At 41.8% G+C, this 15,044-nt stretch overlaps 1 protein-coding gene across 1 annotated transcript in view; it reads right to left on the bottom strand.

Annotated features, from left to right (window-relative positions):
* The window catches only part of FBXL17 (F-box and leucine rich repeat protein 17), a 724,848-nt gene that overhangs the window by 513,801 nt on the left and 196,003 nt on the right, over window positions 1-15,044 (bottom strand). Inside the window, exons 5-6 of the mRNA XM_044275955.1 lie at window positions 11,321-11,428; window positions 10,296-10,426 (exon numbers count right to left, since the gene is read on the bottom strand). Of these exons, the coding sequence (XP_044131890.1) occupies window positions 10,296-10,426; window positions 11,321-11,428 (239 nt within the window). The remainder of the gene's footprint in view (window positions 1-10,295; window positions 10,427-11,320; window positions 11,429-15,044) is intronic.

Below are 15,044 nucleotides of genomic sequence, written 5' to 3'. Positions count from 1 at the left end.
CTCGGCACCCATAGAAGACAGGTCCCGATGCATAGCATCGGGCTGCCTTGTCACGCATCGGGTCCCCACCACAGCAGTGCGGGGACTCGATACGCTGCTTCACCCGCCGCAAACCACTTCTGTCGCGCTCAGCGCAGACCGCAGCATAGATGGGGTTAATCCGCCGGCATCGCTGTAAACAGTGATGCCGGCGGATACAGCAGGGGCCCAGCTACCAGGGACTGCCGGACCCCTGCAGTGATCGGGCGTGCACCGCTCCGGTGCCTGCCCGATCATCCCGTCGTTCATGTTCGGCGGAATGCATTCTCGCAATGCATCCCCTGCCGTACATGCACGGCATTCTGCGTTAAGGGGTTAACAATGTTTTACTCTCATTAGCAGACATGGCTTTTATAATGCAGTGGTATACAGTACCTTTTATACCACTGCACTAAAGACTATCACTGCAATTTTAGGCTGTGTCTGTGAACATGGCAAGCCTATTGACATGTAAATACTTCAGTGCCCCGTGACGGTGTTAACGAGAGTGGATGGTTATAAGGAGCCTCTGTGTAACTAGACGCTGCAGTTGCTATTGATTGCTTTATCTAGGAAGTTAAGTGGCCGGAATGGGAGTTAACTGTGATGCCTGGCTACAGTCAGTGCCAGACTCCAACTGTGATCTGGAACACTGTATCAGTGCAGCATGTGCAGGTCTCTTGCTGGGACTGGAAATACCCACACATACTGCACTAATACAGCGCTCCAAAAGAAAGAAAAAAAATAAAATCAATATGATTATTTTTAAAGGATCAATATTGCTGAGCTGTAAAAGGGCAATTTAATCAAATTAATTAGATTAATCTCCCAGCCCCAGTGGCAAATAGTTATAATAACTCAAAATACTGCCATAATATCATGTGAACAGAACCGTGGTCCTCTGGGATCCAGAGCTGTTACATAATAAACCAAAATGTAGTGAGAATTGTTAGTCACTGTCATATCAATTTAAAGAAATTAGACAATTTATCACTTACAGTTACAGCAAGACCCAAAGTTAGAAAAGTAAAATCAATCCTCCAGCAAGAAAAACGATACAATTATACATATGATTTAATTGCTTTAAGGTAAAATACAAAGACCGAAATGAGAAGTGGACAGCGGGAGTCTATTACTAAGCACGTAGGAACAAAGTTCTGCCTCACTGCAGAATTATGGGGGCTGTTTACGTCCTTTTAACTTTCCAGTTTTTTTTTTCCCCATCCCCTTCAGCTTAGTAACTATGCATTTCTGTGGCAGCTTAAGCCTTGCAATCACTGTGAATGTCTCTTCTAAATTAATCGTTGCTGCTGAAAAGACAGAGCTCAATTGAGCACACTAAATTGTGTCTGATTGCTGCAGTCATTATTTTTGACATTCAAGTGCAGTAGGTCTTATAGAGATTATTACAAAGGTATAAAAGGTACGGCGATGACAGCGCCGGTTATAAGAAGATATTCAAGATTTAGTGCTGACATTAGTTATTGTTTGGGTGGAAACAACTTAGTGAGTAAAAGCACAGAAAATAATAAGGTGTCAGTTTCAGTGACAATGCTGTACAAAAAAAGGGTTTAAACCTCAGGAACTCGGGATGTCGCTGTTTTACGCTCTCTCTAAACTCTACTGTAATAATAATAGTTATTCCGCCAATTTAATTAGTGCCTGGCATGACTCTCAGCACTGTACACATGCACATAAATGTGTTATTACAGGTAAAAGGCATCTGACACCCGCCTTACGTACTTCATACAGGGACACCTGTGAGACGTCTCAACTGCTAAGTGACCACTGCCAATACTGGGAAACATGGCTGGAGCAAGATAGGGAGCACTACTGGACATCAACTTGTAACTTTGATAAATCACACACTTTGGCTCATACCTTTTACTTATCTTCATAAGGCCCCTTTGTTGCATCCGCAATTTTTGCGGACCCATTTTAGTCCACATTTTGCGGACAAGTACAGAACACCTTTTGCAGAATGAAAATACACATTTGAAAACACACGGCTCTTCCATGTGCTTTTCACATCCATATTGCAAACAGACTATTCTGCAAAATGGATCAGCAAATAAAATGTACCTGTATTTTGCAGATACATGATTTGCTGATATGGTCATGTTCACGGGGTCTAACTCCACTGTTTCATGTTGTTAGTACAGAAACAACCACCAACACTCAGGCCTCAGGCCCGTGCACACTGTTGGATTACGGCTCAGTTTTGTAAGGACCCATAATACTGTAATACTCTTTTCAAGGCCTGGGCTGTAATGATTATAAAGCTGGTTCTCGGCAACCACTTATTATTAACTCATGATCACACTGATAAAATCAGCATTTCTGTCACTACTTTATGCTGTACTCAGTAAGGTCAGCATAAAGTTGATGACAGGTTCCCTTTAAGTTCTGCTCTCTATTGGTATTGCATGTATGGAACTACACTCTATCAGCACTACACATACTGAATGGCTCTATCCGTAATACATGTACTTAACTGCTCTCTAGCGGTACAACATGTACTAAACTTCTGTCTACCGGTGCTACATGTACTCAACTGCTCTTTACCAGTGCTACATGTACCGAACTGTTCTCCATCGGTACCACATGTACCGAACTGCTCTCTATCCGTACTACACTGCTCTGTATCTGTACTACAGTACATGTACTTAACTGTGCTCTGTGCCACACTGCTCTATCTGTTCCGTATGTACAGCACTGCTCTCTATCTGTAACACATGTAGCCCACTGCTCTCTACCTGTACCACATGTACTTCACTGGTCTCTATCTGTACTGCTCTGCTCTCTATCTGTACTGCATGTACAGCACTGCTCTATCTGCACTACACACTATCTGTAACGGATCTCCTAGCACCCCGACCGGGTACCGCTGTCGATGGATGCTCCTAGTGCTTCCCGAGGACTCCAAACACTCCACTTGACACCGTAAGCACTGCAGACCCCACGAACTGCCGAAGCTTGGTTGAGGTCTCGCCGTCTCCTACCCACCCTGGACCTACAACAAGGCCCCAGGCTCCAGTGGGTGAACCTCTCCTAAATCCAGAGAGCAGGAACAGCTCTTACTAGAGCTAGTATTTATAGCCAGGGGAGTATAGGAAATCTTCAGCGTATAGCAATCCCCAGTGTCGATTCAGTTACCCAAACACCAGCCTCAACATGATGAAGGGTAAAACAGGAACTCTTTATTTGAACACACAAGCATTGATTTATACACATCTTCCAACAAGGTTACCACCCAAAGGGTTTTGTAAAACCAGCCAATAACCATATACAATACACTCAGACACTCCCACACTAAATCCTCCCCTCTGCCTGTGATACAATTACCTCACACTGGGTTGATGCAATAATCACAGGCAGGAGAATACACAATGTCTTCTGTCCTCGAGACAACCGAGACGTAATTCAATTATCTCTCAGGACAAAGGGACATCGCCAATACACACAGAGAGACAATGGAACAGAACTCACTACTCAACGTATACAATGTCCCACCCTTTACAATACACATAGACAATTAACATCCCAAAATGGCACGAATTAGACCAGGGGTTCAAGTTAGTTCAAGTCCTTATCGATACTTTTAGCCCGGTATCAATACAATACCAGGATTGGTCTTTTATGGATACTAGGCTGTCCTACTGCACAGCCCATTATTAGAGAAAATGGATCGCGCTGCTCTCAGCGTGCACGATATTTCCTCAGCAGCACGGGGATGAAGGAAGCAGTCTCTCCCTCCCTCCTGTGCTGCTGCCTCCAATCAGAGCGCAGAGGGGCGGAGGAGGGGAGGGGCTGTGGCCACTGCGCCACCAATGATAACGTTTAATACATTACAAATGCATCTGGCAGCAGAGACACATTGCCGACGCCCTGCCTCTGACAGGGCTCTGCGATCCGCAGCAATTAACCCCTCAGGTGCAGCACCTGAGGAGTTAACTGCCGCTGATCGCAGCGCCCTGTCAGAGGACGGGTGCTGGCAATGTGTCTCTGCTGCCGGATGTATTTGTATATTAAACGTTAATTATCATTGGCGGAGAAGTTGCGCCCTCCCCTCCCACAGTATTAAAAACATTGGTGGCGCAGTGCGCCCCCATCCCCCCCAGTATTCAAATCATTGGTGACAATGGCCACAGAGTCCACTCACCTCCTCTCATTGGTGGCAATAGCAGATCCTGACCGGAGCACTAGCAGTGTAATCCAGGGGCTCCAATCGGTTACCATGGCAGCCAGGATGCTACTGAAGCCCTGGCTGCCATGGTAAGTTCCCTGCTGCTGTGAGTACTATGAACAGGGCAGCAGGGAGAGTGTAAGATCCTATCCACCCCAATAGAGCTCTATTAGGGTGAATAGACAATGGATTTAAATATCCCAGGTTCTAGCCCCTAAGGGGGGAAATAGTTATTAAATAAATAATAAAAAAAAGAGAAAAAAAAGAAAAGAAAAAACAACTAATATTAAGTATAAATCACACCCTTTTGCAATTTTACATATAAAATATATAAACAATAAATAAAATATTACATATCACCACGTCCGAAAAGTCCGAACTATTAAAATATTTCAAAACGCAGGTGAACGCCACAAAAGAAATAAAAAAGATGAAAAAAAAAATGAAAAACTGTGCGATTCACCATTAATTTATTTTTTGTCACCTTGTCCCACCAAAAAAATAGCATAGGACAGTTCGATTATGGGCCAGACATTCCATAAAATGCGGAATGCACGCATTTTTTCCCTTTTTTTTTTTAGCGTCCTATCGAATGGTATCTAGTATCGCTATAATTGGTATTGAAACCAAATAAAAATTTTGGTATCGAAACAACCCTACCCTTAATTTGAGTTGACATTCTGGGGGCTTTGGAAAAAATTACTAGTCTAGCATTTGGTCCCTTAGGATCTATATGATATACAGTATAATGGCTCCTAGTTAAAAAAAGAATCTTCTACCAGGTAACTATAGCAAACATACTAAGTTAGAAGTATGACAGACTAGACAGTGCAAACAGTTTAACTAAAGACTTGTTTTCATAATTGAATCTAATTGACTATAATTGCTATTTATGCCTCATTATACATAAATCCACTGAAGAGGATCACAACTAGCCTCCTAGGTCTAGCTTTTAGACATGATGTATCTATTTGAAACAAAGCATTTTCTTTAAATTGTACACTTGTAGATCTGTCAACGTCCTCTCAAGCTTACTGTAGGAAAACCTGAGGATTTGAACAAGAACACTTAATAAAGGTTAGCACTAATACTGTGAATTACTGCAAGTACACTAAAACACAATGCAAACCAGGAGTTGCTTTGTGGAAATGACTGACTTGCTTAGTATGGCATAACAGATATACAATGCCTTGAAAAAGTCTTCATACCCCTTCAACTTTTCCACATTTCCATACGTTACAAAAATTTTCAAAAATGTTATTAATAAAAAATCTGGAAAGTGTGGGGTGTGGCAACCACCTTTCACTGCAATTACAGCTGCAAATCTTTTGGGAAATTTCTCTACCAGCTTTGCACATAATTTTTCCCATTCTTTACAAAATTGCTCAGTCAGATTGGATGGAGAGTGTCTGTGAAGAGCAATTTTCCAGTCTTGCCACAGATTCTGAATGAGATTTAGGTCTAGACTTTGACTGGGCGATTCTAACACATGGATATGCTTTGATCTCATCTGACTAGAGCGCCTTCTTCCACATACAGTATTTGCTGTGTCCTCTACATAGCTTAAGGCAAATTGAAAATGGGACTTCTTATGGCCTGATTTCAAAAATGGCTTTCTTCTTGCCACAATAGTTGTCCTGTGGACAGATTCTCCCACCATAGCTGTAGATTTCTGCAGCTCCTCCAGAGTGACCATGGGCCTCTTGGTGGCTTATAAAGTTAGTCCTCTCCTTGCTTGGGCTGTAAGTTCAGGTGGATGTCTTGGTAGGTTTGCAGTTGTGCCATACTCCTTCCATTTTCGAATGATGGATTGAACAGTGCTCCATGAGAGGTTCAGAGCTTGTGATTCTTTTTTTATAACCTAACCCTTCTTTATACTTCTTCACAACTTTATCCCTGACCTGTCTAGTGTGTTCCTTCCTTTTCATGATGCTGTTTGATCACAAATGTTCTATAACAAACCTTTGAGGCCTTCACAGAACAGCAGTAGTTATACTGAGAATAAATTACACACAAGTGGAATCTATTTACTAATTTGGTAACTGTGATGAATACCAATACACACCAAACATTTCAGATATTTTACTTATTGACAACTCCACCAATCAGCTGCTTTCAGCGAGCACCAGAAAGAACAAAGTGGAATAAGCCAGAAGCAGGAGGTGCCGACCACTGTGTAACAGCAGTGGTGTACTGCATCTCGGCTCCCATTCAAGTGAGAACGCATAGGAACCCTCTGCTTCTGTCTCTGTCCAAATTTTGAATGCAATGGAACACCATTGGGGCTGCCACCTATCATGAGGATAGGCCATCAATATTTAAGTCCCAGAAACCCTTTAATACAGATCCGTATTTAAATGTAATCTGTCACCAGTTTTGTGCTGCCCTATCTGAGCTACATATGGCCACTTAAATTATTTTGGGTCAGCTTTTCTCTTAAAACAATAGTGAGCAGCTCCAACAGGTCCTGAGTGCCGGAGTCCAATCAAGGAGCTGTACAGGCTCGGTCCGAATAGCCATGAGCTCCTGACACAGTAAGGGAAGAAAGCTGTTAATCATCTAGAGGTAAAACTTGAGCTTAAGCACAAAATACTACCCCAGCAGAACCAAATATCACAGTGCAGCACAGAATACTGCTCCAGCAGAACCCTTCAATTCACCCTTGTCTACCTCCATATTTCATCATTTTGGTAGGCTCACTAATGTGCAACACTGAAGATGTAAAGGATAGTTTGTATGATAAAATACACTTTATGCTTTAAACATCAGCAATAACACAAGTGAAATTTAGTCTTTCATTTCAGCAATAAAGCGCTGAATTTACAGCAGCCACGCTGTTACACTGAGAAACCAACCCTTAAGCAAATCAGGACGAACACAGTAACACCACAGGATCTGCCTTCAAGGTAAAGAATGGCGTTCTGGGGAAAGTTCTGTATTTTTTCAAATGTGTATATATGGAGCACACAGCCCTCTGACAAAAACAGACAAAACGCAGAAATCGGCAAATGACAGAACGCAAAATGTAACTCCATGAAATAAATGCACAAGAGAGATAAAACATGAAAAGACACAAATGTTTAAAGCATTGTTGACATAGCTGCTGTGTTTAAGAACATAAAACACACTGGGGATATCCTAGAGAAGACAGAACAGCCTGCACAATCTCATGCAATGGAAGTAAAACTACAAGATGCACTACTCCAGCTGACACGTTTAATTTAAAACACTGTCAATCCCTGCGGAGAAATGGCCTAGTAAACCTGCTATAAAATAAAGACAATGTAGAAAATGTGTCACACAAACGTGTCAGATGGAAAAAGGTATAGAAATGAAGTAAAAAAATAAAATAAAAATCAGGTAAAGCAGTCATAATGTCACAAAATGTGCATAATCACTATATTCCTTTACGTTCCGGAAGCCGTCCACCACAAGCGGCTTAATGTATATACCAAGAGGCAGCAGCACATTACAAAAAGTGCTGAAGTCAAGTCAAATGTTGTGTGCCCCAACTGTAAAGCAGGAAAGTAGCTAGAAGGGTGGGCTTCCAGCACGAGCACCAGGGAGAGACGGTGGATTTAGAAGCAGGATGCTATGATGCTGGGCAGGGCCATGCCCCATATCCATAATAGAGACAATCATTAGACATTTTGGGGAAAAACACCACATTTACAGTCAGGACCAACAAGTAGTCCCAAATTTAAGGCCAGGGACATGTGACGGAAAATATAGCAGAAAAATTAGCTGCGGTTTTTACTGTATTACACAGCAAAAACCACCCACAAGTAGCAGTTTTAGCTTTGGAAAAGTCAGCAGATTTCACCCTCTCCATTGAGAAGATAAATAATTAACTGTATAAATTGACATGCTGCGGATCTAAAAAACGCCATACTATGGCTGATCTGCTGCTGTTTTTTTTTTTACGCAGGATGTGGGGAAGAATTCTGAAATTCTTATCCACTTTGCTGGTACTGAACAATACTGCGGGTTTGTCACTTGAAAATCTGCAACTGCAAACCTGCATTTCATCAGTCGTGTGTCCTCGGACTAAAACATTTTTTTAAACTCAATAAACCCTCTTTGGCACTCCACATAATCTTTAGGCACAACATTCTAGGAAAAGGTCTATGGAGCTCATTGCTAGTGGCACATTCAGACGACTCGAACGCTGTTGACTCACATTGGATGATAATCATGTAGTGTAAATGTATGTGACGACTGACTGAGGTAAACAAAACAAAAAAAACAGGCATGTTTTATAAAATCGCTGCTGTCTAAATACAGTGAATGATCCTTGATTAGGCCTCACGCACACAACCGGAATTTTGCATCCGCGTCTGATCCGCATTTTCTGAGGATTGCTCATGGAACCATTAAATTTCTATGGGTCCGCAAAAAGTAAAAGACACAGACAGCACAAGGATGTCATGCCTGAGCTGTCGCATCTGAATATCCATTCGGCAAATAATAGAAAATGTCCTATTCTTGGTGATGTTGAGGACCAGAATACTCAATTCTAAGGATGGGCGTGAAAAAAACATGTGGATTGCAAGTGGAAGGTGCACTTATTTTGCAGATCTGCGGTTTCCGGACTGTAATATGGATATGTGCATGAGGCCTTAAAGGGACACTGACAGGCCCAAAAAGCATATTTAGGTATATATATGACAGTACAGGTCATATAAAGTGTATTAGAATCATCTAAGTATCCCCCCTGTCCACCTTATAAATAGGGGCGGTGTTTCATCTCAACTTGCGCCCAGCCAGCCTCGCCACAACTGCCGTTTGAAGCGCCGCCCAGCTAATCAATATTCACTTCGCTGGGCAGCTACTAGTGTCCCCGGCCATCTTCAGCGCAAATAGATATGAAACACCGCCCCTTGGGCAGATTGAACACGATGAAAGCAGGTTATAAAACTTCTTTTTACTGTATTTATGAGGTGGACAGGGGGGATACTTAGATGATTCTAATAGACTTTATATGACCTGTACTGTCATATATATACCTAAATATGCTTTTTGGGCCTGTCAGTGTCCCTTTAAGCAAGTGAGCAGTCGCATGTGAACACATTTATATACAATAATTTTTTTTGCCTGAGAATGCTGGTCTGGCATCGGCTTAGCAAAATATGATATCTACTCATCTAAACACGCCATCAGCATGTTGTGTCACATTTCCAGCAACAAGACTCTCAGTGGACAATGTGATCATCTGAAACATACACGCAGATCATTCTGATTCAAGTTGCCTTTAAAGTGGTTCTCTTTCATATTGATGGCCTATTCTCAGTATAGGTTATCAATAAAAGATTGGCAGGGTCCAACACCCCCAATGATCAGCTGTCTGAGGAAGCTGTGGTGCTCATCGGAGGGCCGGCCTCCTCGCAGCTTACCAAGCGCAGCACCGCCCATGGGATAGTAGCTGTGCTTGGTACTGCAGCTCAGCCCCATTTTCAAGTTCCTGTGACAGATGTACGTACTGCGACATCACTGGCGTAGGAAAAGGCCTACGCACTCACGTAGTGACGGGGCCTCTTAATATGGCTGATCGATGGGGATGCCAGGAGTCGGAACCACGCCGATCTCATATTCACGACTTTTCCTGTGGATACATCATGAATATCAAAATCCTGGAGAATCCCTTTAAGCAATCGACTATAGGACAGATTATATAACTATTATAATGACTGGATAATTGAAAAGACAGAAGATAGAAAATATGTACTTTTTCACCTTTCTACTTAATTGCAGTACCCAACTGTTTGTCTGCTGAAGCACCTAGGAGCCCTCTTTATGCATTAGCATACAGCACACAAGATGACTTGCGGGCTTACTGTGGGGGAATGCAAAGAAGTAGAAAGCTAAAAATGACATATTGTAAATCAGTGTCCCAGCTATCCATCCATTACAGTACTTTAGGGGGTATTGTGAGATGACATATTCACTTTAAGAATAGACTACCAGCTAGCGTCAGTGATCACTGCTGCACTGATGGCCTTTCTCATTCATTTCTACCGTCACTGGCAAATAAATTGTGTAACGATTTGTACACAGCTGTACAATGAATCAGCTCCATGCATGCCATGGCTACCTGTCATCAATATTCCTATTCAGGCAGAGATTCAGGGATGTGAGGTTCCGGCACTTCTTTACAATCTCCATCACCGTCTCATTATCCAGCTCATTGATGTGCCGCAAGTCCAGGCTAGAAAGCTTTTTAAGCTGAAAAGGAAAATAAGACAGTTCTACTAAAGAAACATAATGTAAACGTGTGCTTCATACAGACAGATTGAAGTAACCTGCGCCGTCCACTACACAGTAATTCGGGCACTATTGATACTCAGGATTAGGGATGAGCGAATCGACTTCGGATGAAACATCTGAAGTCTATTCGCATAAAAATTTGTTCCAATAACGTACGGAGCAGGAGCTCCGTACAGTATTAGAATGTAATGACTCCGATGATCCGAAGGTATTGCTTTGCAAAGTCTGCGACTAGAGTACGGATTTAAAACAAAACCAAGATCGCAACTGTAGCTGCATTTAGCCCGAGATAGAGCCCTCATAAGAGGTCCCTCTCTGCAGCCACATATTGTTCTGTTCTGCATGAATGAATCCAGCTTGGGCTAATCAGTGAAGGGGTTAAAACTGTCAGAACACATTGACTTATAGGATGGCTACCTTACATCTGGTGGCATTAGAGGCAGAGTTCGTTAAGAGCTCATTTGCATCCCATTTTTCCCAGAATTCCAGAGGAGCATGTATAAGTCTCGTCAGGCCGACTAAGGCACTCTCTCCCCAATAAGTCATAGTACCCCCCAAATCCCGACCTAGGCCTCTCGCCCAGTTAAGCCAGTAACTCTTTGCTCTGCACTGATGAGGGGCAATCACCCCGACACAGCGTCTACAGATGAGGTGCTGGCTTAAAGGGTCGAACATTTACTTATAGGATATCTGCCTTACATCTGGCAGCATTAGAGGCAGGGCTTGTTAAGATCTAATTTACATCCCCGTCTTCCCAGAATTACAGAGGGGCATGTATGGCCTATACGTTCCCTCACCCCAAGGAGAGATAGCACCGCCCAAAAACACATTTTCTGTGACATGTTTACTTACACTGGTAAGGCGGATAACTCCTCTAGATGTAACGGAGCAGCCCATGAAGCCAACATATTCCAGCTCGGAACAGTGTTCTGCGAATGCTTCCACAGACTTATCAGACACCTGATGGAACAAAAGAAGAAAAGTCACACCACTAATGCAACAGAATGATCCTGAAGACAAATACGGTACAAAAACCTCTCAACCACAACATTATCTTATTCTCACAGATAAGAGATTTTAAGGAGCAACAAAAAAAAAAACATAGTTTTTTATGCAAAAATCTGTGGAAAACATATCCACAAACAAGTTCTCAGAAGGTGATGATGAAAAAAAGGAAGAAAAACGCTTGGTCAGTAAGATCCAAAATAGGCTGGTCACTAAAGGGTTATACTTCTCTGCCTTTATGATTATACTACAGTGATCTATGGTTAGATGTCTCAGTTTGAATCACTTACAATTGATGGTCATTTTGCTTTCTAAATAAACTGTATGGATGTCATGTTAAATGGACAAACTGTACGTGAACTTGGTGCTTTAATAAAATCTAGAACAGAACATTACAGACTGTGAGAAATAGCGGACTGGTAATCACCGCACAATGGTTTAATCAATATCCACCACCTAAACTGTATAACCTACTCAGCAATGTATGTGTGACCCAGCCAAACTATCAAGAATAAAACAGGAAAAGCAGGAATTCAGGGCATGTGTTTCTTATGATATGGTTGTTTAGGATAACAAATCCTACAGTCTACCTTACAGAAAAATCTTTAAAGAGGACCTATCACCTCCCCTGACATGTCTGTTTTAGTAACGACTTGCATTCCCCCATGTAATAACCATTCTGGATCATCATTTCTTACTGTATATCAATCTTCTACCTTTCCGTTATTGTTCTTACTATTCACTTATGAGTGAATTGCCAGCAGTTATCAATACAATCCATTCTGGATGCTATTAGTTGGAGCTTTGTCCCTGACATTAACCAATCAGTCCTGCCAGTGTCAGACTCTGCAGGGACATATCCCCAACTGGTCACACTTAGATGGACCATGCTGTGCATGAGAGAACTCTGTAAACTCTGATACATTCATCGTAAGTACCAAAGCAGAACCTGCGTTCATCACTGAACACTATTGTTCAGAGTTCACATGGGGCTGGAGAGCACCTACTGCTATCATGCATAGTACAGAGAATCAAAGTACCAATACCAGGACTCACGATGTGGGGTGCTATTACCTACCATGGCCATTCCCATCTGGAATTCATGGAGGGAACATTGACCAGGCTTCGGTATATCCAGGACATACTGTAACCAGTCTTCCTGCCATAAATAAGTTAGGAGACGTGGTGTTCCAACAATATACTGTCTACACACACACATTGACTACACTACACAATGATTTCTTCAGGGTATCCAGGAGCTACACTGGCCCATGGCCCACTCAATCACCAGATCTCTTCCCCATTGAAAATGCACAGCAGCCAAAGACCACATTGGCTCAACTATGGGTCTAAAGTTGAAAGAGCTCGGAATGACATACCATAGGAGGATATCCAGCATCTGTATGACTATTACTAGCCTCTATCACAGTAAGGAGAGATGTCACCCACTATTAATGTGACCCTGTCTCAACATATACCTCAACCTAAAATAAAGCATGCACCAACTTGGCTGATTGATTATGGACCAAGCACCTCTAACAATTTATACTTTGTCAATCTTAGCTCAATCGCATTACGTTTTCCAGGTGTTCTTTTATCATTTTCTGCTAATCTATTAGCAGGAGAACTGTGAATATGAGTTTTTATTCTGCCAGGAACTGCTCCTGGATTTACACAGGATGCAGGGTCTCACTCTGAAGTGTCCTTTGCATTGAGCTATTTCACAGCACCTTCCTTTTGCTTTGAGTGATAGAGGGAGTGTTCTCCCGGCTGGATGCTACAGCTATTACTGCAGTGCAATGCGGGGAACACTTCACAGAGAAGCTTTGCCTCCAGGGGACTTGCAGGACCAGAAGATGGCAGAATAAAAGTTTATATTCCTGCTACTCCTGATAACTAAAGATCCACAAAGTGGATGTCAGTAGTTTAGCACAGTCAAAACTGCTGATGGACTCCTTTTAATGAATTCAACTGCAAAAGGATTTTGATCATCTCTAAACACCCAACAATTCAATAGTCACTTCCACACATAAATACAAAGATGTACTCTCACAATGATAAAGCACATTTCTGATTGTGGTAGTGCCCATAAAACGATCATGAAAGGCCTTTTATTTATCATACTCTAAGTCACTGATAAAAATAGCATACAGCTATTGGGAAAAAATAAGGAACTACCAGTGCTGGTAACATACCATGTTAAGAGTCTGTGAAAATTGTTAGATATCTGTTTGCAGAATACAGCATGTGTAGTATTAAAAGCATTTCCCCAATACTACAATGATTTGTGCTGAATAACTGTACAACCAGCAATAAAAGTATTAAAAGCTTGTCTTGGACATGATCGATACGTAGTATACATTACAACGCAAATAAAACATTTGTTTTGCTAGTAATAGAGACAAATAAGATAGAATGTAATAAAAACTAAAGCATCATTAACATGCCAAATGACAGTAAGCTAAATTTACGGTTGTGCATCTAAAGCACAATAATGAGCAAAACCATATTCCGACGACGGCTGGTTTTATTCCAGAAGGAAATGGTCATACATATTGCCAATTACTGCGTAGTTGTATTAAACACTTGACGTCCGCACTAGAATATTTGAACACGCATATATTTGTAGCTACTGCAAAGGATGTACGGCAAGTGCTCTGACTACAGAAATATACAGTACGCCGCCCCCAAAAAATTAATATTACTTCTGAAACTTCACAAGAGAAAGAAAGACATTTTAGGTCAAAAACTCTACCAGTAACTATGTTATCATTACAAATAAGAAATAGAGCATACTGCTTTCCAAAGTTAGCGCCGTATACTTAATAACAAAGGAAGTAAAACTGGGATATTGGGGAAAAACTAAAGTTTATTAGGCTCAGTCATCAGATGCCCTGTTAAAGGAGTCGTCCAATATGGAAATTTACAGCATATCCAAAGCCACAAAGATCCGATAGTTGGTAAATACTGTAAATGTCCGATACTAAGCACACTTGGCTATTATCAAAGGCCCATAGCAGTAAGAGAAAGCTGTGCATGCATGGACTGCTTTCCAATCGCTGTGCCATGTGACGGTGTCCAATTCTTGAGATAGGCATTGGACCCAGGGGTGGGACTGGCACTTATTGGACAGTCATGAAATACCCTGTGGATATGGCAAAAATGTACATACTCCTTTAAAGTGATCTTTTCCAAAGATAAAGTAAGGTAAAGTATTTAACTATTCAGATTTTTTAGAACTGCTTTTATTGTTGGAGAAATGAAGTCCATGACATCAGACACAATTGAAACTATATTAGATTTTAAAGGGGTTGAATTCCGTATCTCAGGCATTCCTATAGGCTGCGTGACCTATAGCTGTGACATCACTGGACTGCGGGAAGGTTACTGTGAGCGCCACTGCCTTATCAAACAGGTAATTGTCAGCGGTCCTGCATGTTAGACCCTTGCCTGTAAGATGCTGTTAACCTATCCAAAGGATAGATCATCAATATCTGTAGTATGCAACCGACAATGTATGCCTGTGTTTAGCATTTACTGTTCACCGCAGTGTTGTTCTCTATCTTCCCAA

The sequence above is a fragment of the Bufo gargarizans genome, chromosome 1, assembly GCF_014858855.1.
Source record: "Bufo gargarizans isolate SCDJY-AF-19 chromosome 1, ASM1485885v1, whole genome shotgun sequence".
Classification (NCBI taxonomy): Eukaryota; Metazoa; Chordata; class Amphibia; order Anura; family Bufonidae; genus Bufo; species Bufo gargarizans.
The sequence above is the reverse complement of the archived record's forward strand: the minus strand, read 5'-3'. Positions and strand labels throughout refer to the sequence as shown.